At 43.9% G+C, this 21,875-nt stretch overlaps 1 protein-coding gene across 1 annotated transcript in view; it reads right to left on the reverse strand.

Moving 5' to 3' along the window:
• IBTK (inhibitor of Bruton tyrosine kinase) overlaps nucleotides 1–21,606 on the reverse strand; it is a 128,499-nt gene extending 106,893 nt beyond the window's left edge. Inside the window, exons 1-5 of the mRNA XM_040350013.1 lie at nucleotides 21,462–21,606; nucleotides 15,337–16,042; nucleotides 14,294–14,390; nucleotides 7,522–7,646; nucleotides 2,434–2,544 (exon numbers count right to left, since the gene is read on the reverse strand). Coding sequence (XP_040205947.1) covers nucleotides 2,434–2,544; nucleotides 7,522–7,646; nucleotides 14,294–14,390; nucleotides 15,337–15,657 — 654 coding nt within the window. The 5' untranslated portion in view covers nucleotides 15,658–16,042; nucleotides 21,462–21,606. The remainder of the gene's footprint in view (nucleotides 1–2,433; nucleotides 2,545–7,521; nucleotides 7,647–14,293; nucleotides 14,391–15,336; nucleotides 16,043–21,461) is intronic.
• Between the last annotated feature and the right edge of the window lie 269 nt (nucleotides 21,607–21,875).

Raw genomic sequence — 21,875 nt, forward strand, 5'->3', positions numbered from 1 at the left:
AACTTCACTTTGAACTGAAACTGGACTCTGGCTAAATAAATTATCACTGCCTTTATAAGTTTACAGTGAAAAGCTTTAGTAGGCCAAGATTACAGAAGGAAAAGTAAATAGTTGTAAGGAGCCACTGAAAGAAAGCGTGATCTTGCACAATAAAACTTAAAGGATTTGTAAAAGAAATTTATTTTTTTGCTGAAATGACTGTTTACAGGGTATAGAGACATTGGCCCAGATCCACAAAGAACTGCCTATCTTTAGGCAGGCGTAGCGTATCTCAGATACACTACGCCGCCGTAACTTAGAGCGTATTTTCCGCATCCAGAAAGAATTTGCGCCGTAAGTTACGGCGGCGTAGTGTAAATGTGTCGGCGTAAGGGCGCGGAATTCAAATGGCTAAAATGTGGCTGTGTTTTATGTTACCTGCAGTTTCTAGTTTTGTTTTTGCATGTTGCTTCCTGCTTCTGTGATGTACAGAGCCACAGAGCCAATACAGGGCAGTGATTGTTTGTAAAACAAAACTGATTGGTGTTTTGGCGTCAATGCCACAAACTCTGAATACGATCCTTGAACCATCGGTCAGGAGGTGGTACTGCTATTGAGCACCCCACATTGCTATCCTTGTACGTGATCACTTTTATCTATGTCATATTTAATTTATGACTTTTATAAATAAACCTTTTTGGTTTTAATTGACCTGCACTATTGGAGTTCCTTTTTCCTTTTTATATCATCTACCCCATGGCTTCTTTGGAGCTTTAGCTACGTCCTCTGCCCGCACCTCCTGATCGATAGTTCAAGGATCGTATTCAGAGTTTGTGGCATTGACGCAATACACCATTCAAGCACTGCTGGTTCCTGTTGTCCATTCCAATGGAGTTCCAGTCCCGCTCATGGTCTGAGTCCGGTTTCAGTGGTCCCGGTTTCCAAAGACCACAATGTCTGGCTGACTCTTTGCTGTACAGTACTAGAGTCCAACCCATCTGGTAAGCGTGTTTTACCCACTCCATACCTTGATGTGATTGTGATCTTCATAGAGTTCTACAGACAACTTGTATACCTGTTGTATCTCAATTACTGGATAGCAGCTCACCTGTTTTCCTGCACCAATCACCCAATTGATGTTCACTCATCTTCAAAATATAGACTGTATTATTGTTTCCTCTATATTGAGCACCATTTGAGCTACTTTCATTTATGTCAGTGGTCTATATATATACTCTCACACTATGAGGGTTGTTACCTTATTTGGTACTATACATTTTTGAGTTTGTTAGCGCTACATTTTCTGTTTATCATTTTGCTGGCTTTGTTTGTTTGTATGTAGCAGCTTGGCACCTTTTTCTTTATTTTATGACAGTATACACTGTACAACACTGGGAACTGGTGCAGAAAATTGCCCGCCGTTGGCATCTCACCCTTGTCCAGCCCAGATGTCCCCTATGTTGGCGAGGTTGTGGCCAAATAGGAAATCTTTTATACATCTTTGGGTCCTGCAGATGTATAACTAGCCTTTGAACAAAAATATTTCAATTGATCTCTAAAGTGCCAGTGATCTCACCCAATCCAGCTCTGGACATCCTAAACGTGGACATAGACAAGGTCCCCACCCAGTTTCACGCTATAACCACACATGTTTTTACTTGCAGTCAGGCTTATGATCGCCAGACATTGGAAATCCCAATCCACTCCCAACTCTACATTATTCCAATGAGCGTACACTCGCCTTATGGAATGATCGGGCAAAGACTTTTGACTCGATTTGGAAGCCTTGGTCCAGTTAAATTAATAAGCACAAGAAACTGTACCACGTCTGTCACTATACATTGTTTATTTCACCTTTTGAGCCTATCAAATACTGCGCCTGCTGCCTGCTAAAATGAATGAAAAAATATATATTGGGAAAATATTTCTATTGCTATTCTGCAATTTATACGCAGCAATTTCCTCTCTAGTGACTTTTCCTGTTAGTTGTACCTTTGAAAAGGAAGTAGGGCATTATATGACGGACAAGAATAGAAGCTATAATATGGTCTATCAGGTTTAAACAAAACCACCTGGAACAAGCTTTCAGTAAAATAATAGGTAGTTGTGTTTTGGCTACACGCCAGAACATATAGAATAAAAAGAATATGAGACGGGTTGAAATAGCATACAAATTATGTCTTGTATGATCCTAGCTTGTGTTTTAAATTGTAATTCATATTTTTTTTCCACAGCTCTACACTTTAAATTTCATGCCTACGTGGCGATTTGCCACGACTTTACGAACGGGAACACAATGTTCTCTTTTTCTGTCTCTTTTTTCAAAGACTGAAAAGCTCTGTATAATCCCCATGGAAAACATCTCTTTCATCCTTATATATGATCAATCATCTTTACAGCTTTTCATATTACAACTGTTACCAGGTCCTGATGGAGTTACATAGACACACATACCAGACATGTGAGTTCATCGCCGTGACCAAGACGACCTCCCTGACCATGGCCACAAGTGTAAACCTGTCCTTTCTGAGACAGGAATACTGAGTGAAACTTGCAAAGTACCATCTAGAAAGAAAAGAAAACAATTTTAGTTTGGAGTCATCCTCACCTGTATTACAATACAATGCTGGCTATATCCATTATATATATATATATATATGTTATTTTTGTTGGCATTTTTCTGAATGGATGAACTATTATTAATTAGAAAGATGATCACCGTGATCCAAACCACCTAAACAAAACTATTATTAAAGTGTTACGAAACCCAGAACACGCAGTCACTATATCCGGTTTCCCGCAGTACACAGAATATGGAAATGCAATCATTTTGGTAAATATAAATTGCCAAATACCTTTCCTCGTCAGCAGTATATAGCAGTCTTGTGACTTCTATCAGTTCCTGGTAAAGCTTGTAGGAGCAGTTTTCATTCTCCCCTGGTCATCTGTCTGGACATTGCTAATTGGCCCAGTGCGGATTACATGCACTCTCCCCAAAAAAAAAAACCTCCTAGCAATACACACCAAACTGAGCATGTGCAACCTGTCCCCTGGTTCTGCTCAGGAAATATATTGGGGAAGGTGAAGAGGATCAGAGGAGACAGGATCACACAGCCTTCATACACAATGCAGAGGATTAACCCCTTAGGTTCCACAGTGAGTATAACAAGCATGCTTTACTGCATATACAGACTGGTTTTACTGTTGTGGGTTTAGTAACACTTTAAGCCATCTTATAATGTTTACCGTATTTATCGGCGTATACCGCGCACTTTTTTGCCCTGAAAATCAAGGCAAAATCGTGGGTGCGCGGTATACGCCGATACCCGCGCCGAGTTTGAATACTGCGCCGACATATACCGAGCGCAGTACACTCGTGTATTGTCGGGCAGTCTCGGCTCCTCCCGCGCTGACGTCCTGGACGTACAGGACGTCAGCGCGAGAGTAGCCGAGCTTTGCCGACAATACACGAGTGTACTGCGCTCTGTATATGTCGCCTCATTATTCAAACTCGGCGCGGGAAACGAGCGGGGAGGACGCGAGGACGCCGCAGGATGCCGGACCCGACGAAGAGGACACCTGAGGCCGGAGACGGACGCCGGACCCGACGAGGCCGCCGATGGACGCCGCGCAAGACACCAAAACTGTAAATACAAAAAATACTTTTTTCCACAGGATTCGAGGCAACTTTAGGGGTGCGCGGTATACGCGGGAGCGCGCTATACTGCGATAATTACGGTATATTAGGTCTCGAATGAAAGGCCAGCTCTATCCAGAACTGAAACGTTTTATTTTCCAGGTTGAATCCCAAGCCTATTTTACTACTTGGGGACTCCAGCAGCAAGGTATCACCACCAGAATATTCACATCCACCCAAGTTTAATTTTAGGTGTAACAATGCCATGATGGATTCTCCATAATGTAAAATTAAACTGGGAAAGCCAGTAGCAAGAGAGGCACATTTTTACTATGGTTTATAGGAAAGAGGCAGACACAAAAATAAGGAAATAAGGAATAATACATTTTTTGGTGAACCAATACCACTTTTTTTTTAGCAACAATACCAATGTCTATTGCCCGCAATTAGGGAGATCAAGATGAAGAGGAGTTATCTAGTCTCACCTGTAAATCCCACACTAGGAGGGAGAACATCACAGTGTACAATGTGTGTGTGCCTGCTCCTTCTCCCCCTGAGCATCGCTACCATCAATGGGACTGCTCACACCCCAGGTGGCCAGAGGAAGGTGGTTGCAATGGTCACCAAGGTTTTCCTTTGGCTGTCAGCAGGGAGGAGGAGAGCTGATCTGTCACATCCTCCCACTCACTGAGCTGTCAGTGCAGGTTAGGGAGAGCCCTGGGATCGGCACAGACCAAGAGAGGGAAGAAATCTGTCATACCACACCTCAGCCGCTGCATCCATGGGCACTGATATTATCTCATTCTCTATCATGGGGACCCCTACTGGCCTCCGGGCAATGCCTGAGTGCTGGAGTGGTCAGTTGGCCTCTGGTATTGTTTACACTTCAACTGTCAACAGGGGAACCCCGCTGACAGCTGAATAAGTCATCGGTTAAGGACGCTACTTAATAACTGATAATTGCCAGCAGTCTTTTTTTTTACATTTCAGCTGTCAGCGGGGGAATCCCACTGACATCTAAAAGAACATAGCCTGAAGGTATTGGTTATTAGTATCAGTGCATCTGCATGAGTACCGATACTCGCGCAAATGCATAGTATCAGCACCGATACCAGTGCCACCCTATTGTGAACCCCTACACAGGGAAGGAATAGCATAAAATGGGACTTTAATTATGCCAAAATAGGGTCCAAAATAACAATACTAATAAAATCCAAGCTTTTTATCAAAAAGATTAAAAAATAATAACAAAATCTATGCAGTACATCACATTGCAAGCCATATTAACATCTGTTACAAACTGTGTAATGGAGGTGTCCTGGATCATTGCAAGCCGTATCAACATTTATGACAAACTGTGCAACAAAGGTGTTCTGGCTCAATACATTCTGCTCATTATGCTTCTTGATGGTTGCTCGCCCATTTAAATAAAATGATATGGCTGTATGAATTTAATCATAAACATTGTAAGAAATTCATATATTATAAAAACCTGACTACATAATATCATCATTGCAATGTTTATGATCACATTCATACAGCCCTATCGTGTTCCTTAATAGACGTGGATCCTGAAGAAGCATAATGAGCAGAACCCATAGATCCATCAAGCCCTCATTTGAAAGTGGCACATTTGCTATGTTTTTAACCACCACTACTGACAGAGAGACAAAAAGCTCATACAACAGTATCTAATACTGGTTGGTAATACTATCCTGTGAAGTTTGAACAGGATACACTAGGGATGTGGTTATGTGGCAGGTTTTAAAGCGTTACTCCACCCAGGACCCTGCATTCACTATATCTGGTCTCCCACAGAACACAGAAATGCAATTATTTTGGTAAATATACAATCAACTGCTAAATACCTTTTCTTATCAGCAGTATATAGCAGTCTTGTAACTTCTATCAGTGTCTGGCCAAACACTGTTAAAGCTTGTAGTAAGAGTTTTCATTCTGCTATGACTGTCCTATGAGGCTGCATGACCTCTGACTCTCTGACTGGACAGTGCTGATTGGCCCTGTGCTGATCACATGTACTGCCCAAAAAAAAGCTTTTCAGCAATATACACCAAACTGAGCATGTGCAGAGTGCCTCCAAGGCTCTGTACTATCAGCAGATGGATTGGGGACAGTAAAAGAATGGGAGAATCAGATAAGACAGGATCAAACAGTCTTTTTATACAATGCCGAGAATTAACCCCGTAGGTTGCATAGTGAGTATAACAAGCATGCTTTACTGCATATACAGACTGATGTTACTGTTATGGGTTTAGGAACACCTTAAGGTTAACTATATTCATAATTGATACTACTGGTAAAAGTGAGCATTGGTGCACGGAATCGCCTCCTAAATACCTAAGTCTATCAAATTCTTTAATTCCAAGGTTTCAATTTGGTATTTTTGTGTCTGCAATTCTATTGTGTGGATGAAGTTAGAAAATATACCTAGAAAGGCTCCATTCCTATGGAAATCAAGAAAATTATTTTAATTGTGAACCCCTAAATGGGCAAAGAATTGCATACAATGGAACTTTAATTGTGCCAAAATAGGGGCCAAAATCACACTACTAATAAAATTCAAGCCCTTTATTGCAAAAAAAACAATAATAAAATCTATGCAGTACATCACGTTGCAAGCCATATCAACATCTGTCACATAAACTGTGTAATTGATGCACGCTGGATCATTGCAAGCCATATCAACATTTCAACTGTGTGTTCATGTGATAAATGTTGATATGGCTTGCAATGATCCAGCGTGCATCAATTACACAGTTTATGTGACAGATGTTGATATGGCTTGCAACGTGATGTACTGCATAGATTTTATTATTGTTTTTTTTGCAATAAAGGGCTTGAATTTTATTGGTAGTGTGATTTTGGCCCCTATTTTGGCACAATTAAAGTTCCATTGTATGCAATTCTTTCCCCATGTAGGGGTTCAGAATTAGAATAATTTTCTTGATTTCCATAGGAATGGAGCCTTTCTAGGTATATTTTCCAACTTCATCCACACAATAGAATTGCAGACACAAAAATACCAAATTGAAACCTTGGAATTAAAGAATTTGATAGACTTAGGTATTTAGGAGGCGATTCCGTGCACCAATGCTCACTTTTACCAGTAGTATCAATTATGAATGTAGTTAACCTTAAGGTGTTCCTAAACCCATAACAGTAACATCAGTCTGTATATGCAGTAAAGCATGCTTGTTATACTCACTATGCAACCTACGGGGTTAATTCTCTGCATTGTATAAAAAGACTGTTTGATCCTGTCTTATCTGATTCTCCCATTCTTTTACTGTCCCCAATCCATCTGCTGATAGTACAGAGCCTTGGAGGCACTCTGCACATGCTCAGTTTGGTGTATATTGCTGAAACGCTTTTTTTTGGGCAGTACATGTGATCAGCACAGGGCCAATCAGCACTGTCCAGTCAGAGAGTCAGAGGTCATGCAGCCTCATAGGACAGTCATAGCAGAATGAAAACTCTTACTACAGGCTTTAACAGTGTTTGGCCAGACACTGATAGAAGTTACAAGACTGCTATATACTGCTGATAAGAAAAGGTATTTAGCAGTTGATTGTATATTTACCAAAAAAAATGCATTTCTGTGTACTGTAGGAGACCAGATATAGTGAATGCAGGGTCCTGGGTGGAGTAACACTTTAAAAAATGCCACACAACCACATCCCTAGTGTATCCTGTTCAAACTTCACAGAATAGTATTACCAACTAGTATTAGATACTGTTGTATGAGCTTTTGTCTCTCTGTCAGTAGTGGTGGTTAAAAACATAGCAAAGGTGCCACTTTCAAATCAAAAAATACAGATCGATAAAGAAAATGGAGTTTGAAAAAGAACGTATTTCTTATATTTAAGGTTGATAATCAATGATACCTGTTTGATAAATATGCCTGAGCGAGGAAACATGTCCACCTGTTCAGGATGATGTTTACTTTGTTGGCTTCCATGCCCCAAAGTGAAATTAATATTATTTCCCCAAGTGTAAACTTCAGTCGGATCTAGGAAAGACATGTATTTGTATTAGGTATAGCAAAATGAACATTAACTATCTTCTCTTTGGACGTCACTGAACAGGTATGTGTCTGTATAATTAAAATTATATATACGGCAGGCCCCTACTTACAATCATCCGAATTACAAATGACTCCTACTTACAAACGGAGGGAGACAACAAGTGAGATGAAATCTACCCCAGGAAGGGAAATTCTCTCCTGTAAGAGTTATTATGGGGAAAATGTGTCTCCACTGATGCTTTATCACCAATCCTTGTTTCCCTAACAACCCAAAATGTTCAAAATACAATTGTCATTGGGACAGAAAATGAGGTGAAATCTTCTAAACAGGGGGCACAGACAGCAAAACAAACGTTACAGAGGTGATAACCCTTCCCTATGCTATCCAAAAAGGTTTAAAATTGATTTTTTGGCTGGAGCTACACTTAAAAAATGTACCTGTTCCGACTTACAAATGGATTCAACTTAACAACAAACCTACAGTCCCTACAGTCTTGTTTGTAACCTGGGGACCGCCTGTATATATTATACACACATATATAGCCAAATAAACCTTTTGTTTTTCCTTTACTAACAGATTCACTTGCTATCAGAGCTGTATAAACTGAATGTATCATCAGCTACTTACAGTATACAGCACTGTAATGACAGCGGGATGGAGACTGCCTGAAAAAATAAAACAATTGAGTCAGGCTGAGCATTTCTCAGCCATTCAGAGGAAGTTTTGTATTTTTTAAATCTGAGGTGGAGGAGCAGCCAATGAGTGAAAGCCTTGTATTCATTAAAAAAAAAATCCCAAATTCTCTCTAAACTGCGGAGCAGTCCTCAGCCTAACTCAGTTTTGGATGGGATGTCTACATCCCACTGTAGTTGAAAAGCACTGTATACTGTTCAATTTATACAACGCTGACAGCAAGTGCACCTGTTCCTGAGCAAGAAATAGCTTAAACTATTTAAAGTGCAATCAAACCCAGAGTTTAATGCATTTATACATCCATTCAAATTATATTAGTTTTCAAAAATAAAACTTTCATTAGAGAAATATGGCAGCTGCCATTGTTGGCCTCCTGAAAATACTGCTTGCCTGTCTGTTATGCTAATGATCTTGCTTCAATCATTCACACTAGTGTGATTTTAAATGCGACTTGAGTCACACAGAATCTTATGACAATGGAAATCACATTGTTTTCAATGGTGCCTGTTCACATCAATGCAGTGCAATTTTTCGAAAAGGGTCCTGTGGTACTTTGGTGCTATTCCTACTAGACATGTGCACACTGAAATATTTTGTTTCGGAATTTCTTTTTCATCCGAAAAATTAAATTTAGTTACTCCCAAAATTTGTTTTTATGTATTTTGTTTCGTTAAAAAATGCATTCGTCCAAAATCCGAATTAATTAAGGTTGAATCTGTCATTGAAGGCTTATGGTGTCTGTCGTATGATCTAAGAAGATTCGACGAAACAACTAAACTGTACGATGCAGCGATCGTACATTCCGTCTACAAGCTATAGTAGAATTCTAATGTTGTATGACTAATAATAATTATATTTATAAATTATTATTACTAGTCAACCAACATTAGAATTCTACTATAGCCTATGGGCGGAGCATTTGACCGGAAATGTACAATCGCTGCTTGTCGAATATTCTTAGAACTTTCGGCAGACACCATGGGCCAGATTCACATACAATTGCGGCCGTGTAACGTAACCAGTTTACGTTACACCGCCGCAAGTTTACAGTGTTAGTGCCCGATCCACAAAGCACTTACCTGTAAACTTGCAGCGGTGTATCGTAAACACGTCCGGCGCAAGCCCGCCCAATTCAAATGGGGTGGGTACCATTTAAATTAGGCGCGCTCCCGCGCCACACGTACTGCGCATTCTCCGTTCGCAATTTTCCCGACGTGCTTTGCGCGAAATACGGCGGCGCGACGTGTTTGTGAATCGCAATGCGTGTAACGTACTTACGCCGGAAAATTTTTTTTCAAAAGCGACGCGGGAACGACGGGCATACTTTAACATAGTGGAGTAATTTTACACCATGTTAATAGCAGCCCTAACTTTGCGACGTGAAACTAAGACTTGCGCCGACGTAACGACGGGAAAAACCTTCGTGGATCGCCGTAACTGCTAATTTGCATACCCGACGCTGGAATACGACACGAACTCCACCCAGCGGCGGCCGAGGTACTGCATCCTAAGATCCGACAGTGTAAAACAATTTCACCTGTCGGATCTAAGGGCTATCTATGCGTAACTGGTTCTATGAATCAGTCGCATAGATACTCTGAGAGATACGACGGCGTTTCAGAGAAACGCCGTCGTATCTCTTCTGTGAATCTGGCCCCATAAGCCTTCAATGACAGATTCAAAGTTTGTATGTTTTTCCGTGCTTTGTCAAATCTCCGTCGTTCATGTCGAATGGTCTACCCCAACACTGTCTCTATAATGTCAAATCTTTTCTCTCTATGTAGAATAATCTTGGACTAATAGAGTTAAGATTAGGCACATTCGACTGCAGATTCGATAGACACAAATTGCTATTGTCAGCGTCATGTCGAATCTCCTATTTATATCAAACTGTTGTAGCAACGAAAAATCTTTCAAATTCTGCGCGTTCGTTTTCAAAAACAATAACGAAAATACCTGAAATTCGGAGGAAAATGCATTTGGAGGAAAACGAATGCACATGTCTAATTCCTACATGATTCTGCCCCCATAGAATATACAAACCATATCCAAGCAACAACACATAATCCTACTGAAGGTTGGATCTAAATCTGATTGCAGCGGTGTGAATCTAGCCATCCTCAGAAGCTTGAAGCAAGAAAGTCAATAGGAAAGTGAGACGACAAGCAATTGCCAAATACAATCCCCATGACTTTCTTAATAACGTTTTTCCTTTACATGCAACCCTAGTACCCAGTCTCCCTCCTGTCATTTCCAATGCAAAAAGCACTCAGTCTGTAGGAAAAGATGTGAGTACAGGGAGTGCAGAATTATTAGGCAAAGGAGTATTTTGACCACATCATCCTCTTTATGCATGTTGTCTTACTCCAAGCTGTATAGGCTCGAAAGCCTACTACCAATTAAGCATATTAGGTGATGTGCATCTCTGTAATGAGAAGGGGTGTGGTCTAATGACATCAACACCCTATATCAGGTGTGCATAATTATTAGGCAACTTCCTTTCCTTTGGCAAAATGGGTCAAAAGAAGGACTTGACAGGCTCAGAAAAGTCAAAAATAGTGAGATATCTTGCAGAGGGATGCAGCACTCTTAAAATTGCAAAGCTTCTGAAGCGTGGTCATCGAACAATCAAGCGTTTCATTCAAAATAGTCAACAGGGTCGCAAGAAGCGTGTGGAAAAACCAAGGCGCAAAATAACTGCCCATGAACTGAGAAAAGTCAAGCGTGCAGCTGCCAAGATGCCACTTGCCACCAGTTTGGCCATATTTCAGAGCTGCAACATCACTGGAGTGCCCAAAAGCACAAGGTGTGCAATACTCAGAGACATGGCCAAGGTAAGAAAGGCTGAAAGACGACCACCACTGAACAAGACACACAAGCTGAAACGTCAAGACTGGGCCAAGAAATATCTCAAGACTGATTTTTCTAAGGTTTTATGGACTGCTGAAATGAGAGTGAGTCTTGATGGGCCAGATGGATGGGCCCGTGGCTGGATTGGTAAAAGGCAGAGAGCTCCAGTCCGACTCAGACGCCAGCAAGGTGGAGGTGGAGTACTGGTTTGGGCTGGTATCATCAAAGATGAGCTTGTGGGGCCTTTTCGGGTTGAGGATGGAGTCAAGCTCAACTCCCAGTCCTACTGCCAGTTTCTGGAAGACACCTTCTTCAAGCAGTGGTACAGGAAGAAGTCTGCATCCTTCAAGAAAAACATAATTTTCATGCAGGACAATGCTCCATCACACGCGTCCAAGTACTCCACAGCGTGGCTGGCAAGAAAGGGTATAAAAGAAGAAAAACTAATGACATGGCCTCCTTGTTCACCTGATCTGAACCCCATTGAGAACCTGTGGTCCATCATCAAATGTGAGATTTACAAGGAGAGAAAACAGTACACCTCTCTGAACAGTGTCTGGGAGGCTGCGGTTGCTGCTGCACGCAATCTTGATGGTGAACAGATCAAAACACTGACAGAATCCATGGATGGCAGGCTTTTGAGTGTCCATGCAAAGAAAGGTGGCTATATTGGTCACTGATTTGTTTTTGTTTTGTTTTTGAATGTCAGAAATGTATATTTGTGAATGTTGAGATGTTATATTGGTTTCACTGGTAAAAATAAATAATTGAAATGGGTATATATTTTTTTTTTGTTAAGTTGCCTAATAATTATGCACAGTAATAGTCACCTGCACACACAGTTATCCCCCTAAAATAGCTAAAACTAAAAACAAACTAAAAACTACTTCCAAAAATATTCAGCTTTGATATTAATGAGTTTTTTGGGTTCATTGAGAACATGGTTGTTGTTCAATAATAAAATTAATCCTCAAAAATACAACTTGCCTAATAATTCTGCACTCCCTGTATTGGAAGCCAGTCAGGTTTTTCTGTACCAATAGAGAATCGGCTAAAGGGAAAGAAAAGCAGAATGACCAGAAGGATGACTTTAATGGTGTAATGTCGGTCTTTCACTCTCCAATCAGCAGGCAGTGGAGGTGTATTTTAACTGCTATGCTGCAAACATCTGAAGGTGGTTATTATGTTGACAATGGGTGGGCGGAGAGTGGAGCTGCATCTTTTTTTAATTGGGGCAGCAGACAGAGAGAGAAGTGATGCACCACGCAAAGGAGGAAGGGCTCCTAGAGTTTGCCGGCCGGCATTTTTGTTTTACATGCTGTTTTTATACTGATGTTTGCAAGTACGCTTACGTTTTTAATAAATGCCAAATTTTATATGGAATTATGCTATGGTGCACCTTCTTTTTTCATTCATAACATTGGATGAGCCTGAGATCATGCCTGGCGTTTCCCTGGGACCTGTCTCCCCCTGTAATCCTGTGAGTCCATAATAGCCGACTGCATAGAAAGCTTGCCCTCTGGTAAGCGGCCTTGCATCTTTGGTGAAGGGATCACTTTATTATCATAATACCTGTCACTTTGGTGGTGTGAACTTCCTGGACCTCATATTTGCATGAACTGTATTATCATTGGAGATTTATGCTGGAATATCATTATCTATGGACTTGACCTATATTGTATCCTGATAATTTTATTTGTTTAAGGTTTTTGGCGCGGCTCTGTTTCTTCTGTACAGAGAGAAGATCCCTGGTGCATTCATAACATGTTACACCCCGAATATGGGTGTAATATGTAACATGTTATGAAAGGTAAACTTATCCTTTTAGCCCTGTACCAAATAGAGGGGAAAAAAAAAGGCGGTACATCATACGATCGGCTTCTGTCAAAACTAGCATGTTGGAAAACCATCAGCTGATCAGCATCCGATCAACTCTTGCAGCTAATGGCTATTAGCGCTGACCAGTGTTTTCTGGCGGGGGTTGGGGAGCGGTCGGTCCCCCAGTCAGAACACAAAAGCAAGAAGCAAAATTCAGCCCTGTTTCAGCCCCCAGTTTTGGGTTAAAAAAAAAAAAAAACCCTTGTTTTTTTTTTTTTTAAATAACAAACATATAATACTTACCTCCACTGTGCAGAGGCCCTGATCCTCGTCTTTTGGGGTGCCCCAACGGTGCTCGTGGATCCTCCCCGCATCGGAAAACCCCCTAGGACAGGGATATGCAATTAGCGGACCTCCAGCTGTTGCAGAACTACAAGTCCCATGAGGCATAGCAAGACTCTGACAGCCACAAGCATGACACCCAAAGGCAGAGGCATGATGGGAATTGTAGTTTTGCAACATCTGGAGGTCCGCTAATTGCATATCCCTGCCCTAGGAGAAGCACTCTCCCTGGGGGTTACAGTGCGAGCACTTTCTTGAGTTAAGCATTTGTGTCCATAGACACAGAATGCCGGATTGGGCCCCGTCCCCGTGTCATTGGATTTGATTGACAGCAGCAGGAGTCAATGACTGCACTGCTATCAATCTATCCAATCAAGAGTCGAGACCCCGGCCAGAGGGTGAGGGAACGAACAGGCTCAGGTGAGGAAACCCAGAAACAGGGCTGAATTTTGCTTTTGTGTTCTGACTGGGGGACCAACCGTCCCTCAACCCCAGGCAGAAAACACCGGTCAGCGCTAATAGCCATTAGCTGCAAGCGCTGATCGGATTCCAAATGTCAACTGGTTTCTGATGTACCGGACGATTTTGCCCAACATTCGGTACAGGGCTTAAAGGATACATTTACCTTTCATAACATGTTACATATTGTATCCATATTCGGGCTGTAACATGTTATGAATGCATTAAGGTTAAAAAACACAAGGGTTTACAACCCCTTTAACAGGCTTTAAGCAGCGCATATGTACTGTGGGTTGGGAAGTATAGAAACAAAGAAAATAAATACAGAAAACACAATATTTATATGTAATGATAGTTTCGATATTTTTTCACTATCATGCACATTATTCAGTACCATAACAGTAACTGACAAGAGAAATAAATGGGAGTGCTGACAAGTCTCGGAGGAAGAAAAAAATTATACACTTACCGCTGTTCTGAAAAATTACAAAGGAAGGACGGTCTTTCATTACAAGATCCAAGGGAGAAAATCCATCTTTATCCTGAATGTGCGGATTACTGCCATGCTGGAAGTACACAAAACAGCAGATGACGTGACAATTCACAGCATGTTATTCACCAAAGTATACTAAAACCTGTCAGCCCCATATGTTACTTCGCATGAAATAAGGCTCCAATACAGAGCAGTTGGAAGTCACTGCCCGAATCTCATGGGAAATATGCTTACCGGTACTCTAAAAGCAGCCCCTCTCCCTAGATTAGATGACGGCAGCCTCCAATGCTGTACCAACTGTTTCAAGTTTTGGAAAGTTTGGAGTTAAACCTCATTCACATAGGGCTATTTGATCCATCCCTAATGCAGGGCCATGTTTTACCAGCATGGGGATGCACAGGTGTTGTATGCATCCCCATGCTGGCAGTCCAATAGCTGTCTATTGGGCCATAATTCCTGCCACTGACACCAACATTGGGCCATAATTCCTACCGACACTAACATTGGGCCATTATTCCTGCCACTGACACCAACAATGGGGCGCTATTCCTGCCACTGACACCAACATTGGGCCATAATTCCTGCCACTGACACCAACAATGGGGCACTATTCCTTCCACTGACACCAATGATGAGGCATAATTCCTTCCACTGACACCAATGATGAGGCATAATTCCTTCCACTGACACCAATGATGGGGCATAATTCCTTCCACTGACAAAAAAAAAATGGGACTATTCCTCCCGCTGACACCAAATATTTCTACCCTAATACCAAAGATCGGGCATTGTTTACTCCCACTGTGCATAGTCTGGGCCCCCTAAAGACTAAAGGACAGCAAACTGGCCCTTTCTTTAGAACGTTTGGAGACCTCTGCTTTGTAGTATTAATAATTACATACTGTATGTAATACTAAATTTACAAATTAAAATGTCCTTCAAATAAAAAGCAAGAGACAATTTCCAATAATCTTTATATCACTTATTTAAAAGTAAAAAAAAAAAGAAAAATACATTACCTTTAGGAGGGACAATGCACAATCGATATGCCCATAAAAGATACTTCTGTGCAATGCTGTCCACCCAGATTCTTTGTCTTTGACCGACAAGTCTACCCCTTTTGACACCAACCAATCCAGCGCTTCTTTCTTTCCACATGATGCGGTAATGTGAAGAGCGTTGCGCCCATATTCATCCCTTAACGTAGTGGCATTGCAGCAGTAAAAGCAAAGGAAAGCCTTAATTTGTTTCCCGCTTCCTCGGGTCACTACCGAAATCACATCCAAAGCATGCTGTAGGGAGCGGCACCGTGTCGTACATTCTGGCCATGCCAAATCCATTTTTGGGGGAAAAAATCTTCAAAATAAAAACTACTGAAAATAATTGCAAATTTGCAAATTCCAAAAGTACACATCAGCCACACGACAAAAAAACAAAACTCCTTCATTTGCGGGTGTCAAAATAAAACACCGTCTCCTTCATTAAAGAGCATCAAAACTCATTTGGCACTATATTATATATATAATAAATATTTATACAAATGTAAACCAGCCAATGCTGTTTAACAACTATACAAAAATATATTTGTGCTCTATATTTCTCAGTTTTTAAGTTCCTGCCATGAGTCCAATACAAAAGAGAGGCAGTTGGGCCAGAGGGAGGGGAGTTCCCCCCCCGCTCTGAAGACGTCACTTCTTCTTAAAATTCCATGATTGCAAAGGGGCCCTAAAGAGACAAAATAATATATATTAATAATAAACAAAAATGATAAAAAACATTAAGCAGCTTTCATAATGTACAGGACCGTGCACTGTCTTTATACGTTGGTACTTTAATGTTGAATACTGTTGTTATGGCAGCAGATAGCTGTCATAACCCCGGTATTTTTCAAAACTGCAGGCGTTCGGCTTTCAGGTAAAAGTGGTCACAGCAGCGTATTCGCCATGAGATCACTTTTATTTCCCTATGAACGAAGTATGAGGGATCCTGTGGCTGTCCAGTGACAGCAGTCAACATATTATTATTTCAGGTACTTATATAGCAACGTCAATTTACATTGTACATTCGCATCAGTCCCTACCTTCAAGGAGCTTACAATCATACACCCCCTATGGGGAAGTATGAGGGATCCTGTGGCTGTGCAGTGACAGCAGTCATCATATTATTATTTCAGGAACTTATATAGTGCTGTCAATTTATGCAGCACTTTACATATACATTGTACATTCACATCAGTCCCTACCCTCAAGGAGCTTACAATCATACAATTCCTATGGGGAAATATGAGGGATCCTGCGGCTGTGCAGTGACAGCAGTCATCATACATTGCCTATGCGCTGTGCAGTGACAGCAGTCATCATACACCTCCTATGGGGGAAGTATGAGGGATCCTGCGGCTGTGCAGTGACAGCAGTCATTCTACACCTCCTATGGGCTGTGCAGTGACAGCAGTCATCATACACCTCCTATGGGGGAAGTATGAGGGATCCTGTGGCTGTGCAGTGAAAGCAGTCATCATACACCTCCTATGGGCTGTGCAGTGACAGCAGTCATCATACATCGCCTATGGGAGGAGTATGAGGCATCCTGTGGCTGTGCAGTGACAGCAGTCATCATACACCTCCTATGGGTGAAGTATAAGGGATCATGTGGCTGTGCAGTGACAGCAGTCATCATACACCTCCTATGGGGGAAGTATGAGGGATCCTGTGGCTGTGCAGTAACAACAGTCATCATACACCTCCTATGGGCCGTGCAGTGACAGCAGTCATCATAAATCTCCTATGGGCTGTGCAGTGACAGCAGTCATCATACATCGCCTATGCGCTGTGCAGGGACAGCAGTCATCATACACCTCCTATGGGGGAAGTATGAGGGATCCTGTGGCTGTGCAGTGACAGCAGTCATCATAAATCTCCTATGGGCTGTGCAGTGACAGCAGTCATCATACATCGCCTATGCGCTGTGCAGTGACAGCAGTCATCATACACCTCCTATGGGGGGGGAAGTATGAGTGATCCTGTGGCTGTGCAGTGACAGCAGTCATCATACACCTCCTATGGGGGGGGGAAGTATGAGTGATCCTGTGGCTGTGCAGTGACAGCAGTCATCATTAAGGATGAGCTCTGGCTTGTTCGCATAGAACACGTGCAGAGCCCGCCAGGAAGTGTGCACGGCGCTGCACTAATAAGAGCCAGGGAGACATTTCACGATCCCTGCAGCCGAGCATCGGGACAATGTCCCCCTGGCTGTGATTAGCACAGCGCCGTGCTCACTTCCTGGCAGGCTATGCAGGTGTTCTATGCGAACACGCCAGAGCTCATCCTTAGTCATCATACACCTCCTATGGGCTGTGCAGTGACAGCAGTCATCATACATCTCCTATGGGCTGTACAGTGACAGCAGTCATCATACATCTCCTATGGGCTGTGCAGTGACAGCAGTCATCATACACCTCCTATGGGAGGAGTATGAGGCATCCTGTGGCTGTGCAGTGACAGCAGTCATCATACACCTCCTATGGGGAAGTATGAGGGATCCTATGGGCTGTGCAGTGACAGCAGTCATCATACACCTCCTATGGGTGAAGTATAAGGGATCATGTGGCTGTGCAGTGACAGCAGTCATCATACACCTCCTATGGGGGAAGTATGAGGGATCCTGTGGCTGTGCAGTGACAGCAGTCATCATACATCGCCTATGCGCTGTGCAGGGACAGCAGTCATCATACACCTCCTATGGGGGAAGTATGAGGGATCCTGTGGCTGTGCAGTGACAGCAGTCATCATAAATCTCCTATGGGCTGTGCAGTGACAGCAGTCATCATACATCGCCTATGCGCTGTGCAGGGACAGCAGTCATCATACACCTCCTATGGGGGAAGTATGAGGGATCCTGTGGCTGTGCAGTGACAGCAGTCATCATAAATCTCCTATGGGCTGTGCAGTGACAGCAGTCATCATACATCGCCTATGCGCTGTGCAGTGACAGCAGTCATCATACACCTCCTATGGGGGGGGAAGTATGAGTGATCCTGTGGCTGTGCAGTGACAGCAGTCATCATACACCTCCTATGGGGGGGGAAGTATGAGTGATCCTGTGGCTGTGCAGTGACAGCAGTCATCATTAAGGATGAGCTCTGGCTTGTTCGCATAGAACACGTGCAGAGCCCGCCAGGAAGTGTGCACGGCGCTGCACTAATAAGAGCCAGGGAGACATTTCACGATCCCTGCAGCCGAGCATCGGGACAATGTCCCCCTGGCTGTGATTAGCACAGCGCCGTGCTCACTTCCTGGCAGGCTATGCAGGTGTTCTATGCGAACACGCCAGAGCTCATCCTTAGTCATCATACACCTCCTATGGGCTGTGCAGTGACAGCAGTCATCATACACCTCCTATGGGCTGTGCAGTGACAGCAGTCATCATACATCTCCTATGGGGGAAGTATGAGGGATCCAGTGGCTGTGCAGTGACAGCAGTCAGCATACACCTCCTGTGGGCTGTGCAGTGACAGCAGTCAGCATACACCTCCTGTGGGCTGTGCAGTGACAGCAGTCAGCATACACCTCCTATGGGGGAAGTATGAGGGATCCAGTGGCTGTGCAGTGACAGCAGTCAGCATACACCTCCTATGGGGGAAGTATGAGGGATCCAGTGGCTGTGCAGTGACAGCAGTCATCATACACCTCCTATGGGGGAAGTATGAGGGATCCAGTGGCTGTGCAGTGACAGCAGTCATCATACACCTCCTATGGGCTGTGCAGTGACAGCAGTCATCATACACCTCCTATGGGCTGTGCAGTGACAGCAATCATCATACACCTCCTATGGGCTGTGCAGTGACAGCAGTCATCATACACCTCCTATGAGCTGTGCAGTGACAGCAGTCATCATAAATCTCCTATGAGCTGTGCAGTGACAGCAGTCATCATACACCTCCTATGGGCTGTGCAGTGACAGCAGTCATCATACACCTCCTATGGGGGAAGTATGAGGGATCCAGTGGCTGTGCAGTGACAGCAGTCAGCATACACCTCCTGTGGGCTGTGCAGTGACAGCAGTCAGCATACACCTCCTATGGGGGAAGTATGAGGGATCCAGTGGCTGTGCAGTGACAGCAGTCAGCATACACCTCCTATGGGGGAAGTATGAGGGATCCAGTGGCTGTGCAGTGACAGCAGTCATCATACACCTCCTATGGGCTGTGCAGTGACAGCAGTCATCATACACCTCCTATGGGCTGTGCAGTGACAGCTATCATCATACACCTCCTATGGGCTGTGCAGTGACAGCAGTCATCATACACCTCCTATGAGCTGTGCAGTGACAGCAGTCATCATAAATCTCCTATGAGCTGTGCAGTGACAGCAGTCATCATACACCTCCTATGGGCTGTGCAGTGACAGCAGTCATCATAAATCTCCTATGAGCTGTGCAGTGACAGCAGTCATCATACACCTCCTATGGGCTGTGCAGTGACAGCAGTCATCATACACCTCCTATGGGCTGTGCAGTGACAGCAGTCATCATACACCTCCTATGGGCTGTGCAGTGACAGCAGTCATCATAAATCTCCTATGAGCTGTGCAGTGACAGCAGTCATCATACACCTCCTATGGGCTGTGCAGTGACAGCAGTCATCATACACCTCCTATGGGCTGTGCAGTGACAGCAGTCATCATAAATCTCCTATGAGCTGTGCAGTGACAGCAGTCATCATACACCTCCTATGGGCTGTGCAGTGACAGCAGTCATCATAAATCTCCTATGAGCTGTGCAGTGACAGCAGTCATCATACACCTCCTATGGGCTGTGTATTGACAGCAGTCATCATACATCGCCTATGCGCTGTGTAGTGACAGCAGTCCTCATACACCTCCTATGGGGGGAAGTATGAGGGATCCTGTGGCTGTGCAGTGACAGCAGTCATCATACACCTCCTATGGGCTGTGCAGTGACAGCAGTCATCGTACACCTCCTATGGGGGGAAGTATGAGGGATCCTGTGGCTGTGCAGTGACAGCAGTCCTCATACACCTCCTATGGGGGGAAGTATGAGGGATCCTGTGGCTGTGCAGTGACAGCAGTCATCATACATCGCCTATGCGCTGTGTAGTGACAGCAGTCCTCATACACCTCCTATGGGGGGAAGTATGAGGGATCCTGTGGCTGTGCAGTGACAGCAGTCCTCATACACCTCCTATGGGGGGAAGTATGAGGGATCCTGTGGCTGTGCAGTGACAGCAGTCATCATACACCTCCTATGGGCTGTGTATTGACAGCAGTCATCATACATCGCCTATGCGCTGTGTAGTGACAGCAGTCATCATACATCGCCTATGCGCTGTGTAGTGACAGCAGTCCTCATACACCTCCTATGGGGGGAAGTATGAGGGATCCTGTGGCTGTGCAGTGACAGCAGTCATCATACACCTCCTATGGGGGGAAGTATGAGGGATCCTGTGGCTGTGCAGTGACAGCAGTCCTCATACACCTCCTATGGGGGGAAGTATGAGGGATCCTGTGGCTGTGCAGTGACAGCAGTCATCATACATCGCCTATGCGCTGTGTAGTGACAGCAGTCCTCATACACCTCCTATGGGGGGAAGTATGAGGGATCCTGTGGCTGTGCAGTGACAGCAGTCATCATACACCTCCTATGGGGGGAAGTATGAGGGATCCTGTGGCTGTGCAGTGACAGCAGTCCTCATACACCTCCTATGGGGGGAAGTATGAGGGATCCTGTGGCTGTGCAGTGACAGCAGTCATCATACATCGCCTATGCGCTGTGTAGTGACAGCAGTCCTCATACACCTCCTATGGGGGGAAGTATGAGGGATCCTGTGGCTGTGCAGTGACAGCAGTCCTCATACACCTCCTATGGGGGGAAGTATGAGGGATCCTGTGGCTGTGCAGTGACAGCAGTCATCATACACCTCCTATGGGCTGTGTATTGACAGCAGTCATCATACATCGCCTATGCGCTGTGTAGTGACAGCAGTCATAATACACCTCCTATGGGCTGTGCAGTGGGTAAGTATGAGGGATCCAGCACAGCCCCATCCGCCCTGTGATGTAACAGCTGTCAGTAGACTTGTAGTAATAATGGCCGGGCTGTGTATTGGAGAAGGTAGACGGGCTCTCACCGGTCGCTAGTTGAAGACAGAAGAGCTGGGGACACACAGGGACACTACACACATTACAATCTTCATGACAACGACCCTCCACCAGCCGGCTGCCTCGGCATGAACAACTCACTGGGAGTAACACACACCCCTATTGGAGGGAGCCATACAAAAAGTCCCACACCAATAGTAGAGCCCGAGGAATGATAAACCCCTTCCTATTGGCTAAATAACTTCACAACCTCTTTTGTGATTGGTAAGAAGCGACGTCAAACTTCAGCGTATTGCTTCCTGCAATAGCAGGCTACATTCCAAGCGTAAGAACGCACAGCACGCTTTCCTGGTGGATGACGTGGCGGAGAGGCGGGGCTTTACTGGTTCGTACTGTGTTATGGACGAACGTCCCTGTCAAAGGCTCCACGCGTGTTTCCATGT

This window comes from Rana temporaria, chromosome 4 (genome assembly GCF_905171775.1).
Source record: "Rana temporaria chromosome 4, aRanTem1.1, whole genome shotgun sequence".
Taxonomy (NCBI): Eukaryota; Metazoa; Chordata; class Amphibia; order Anura; family Ranidae; genus Rana; species Rana temporaria.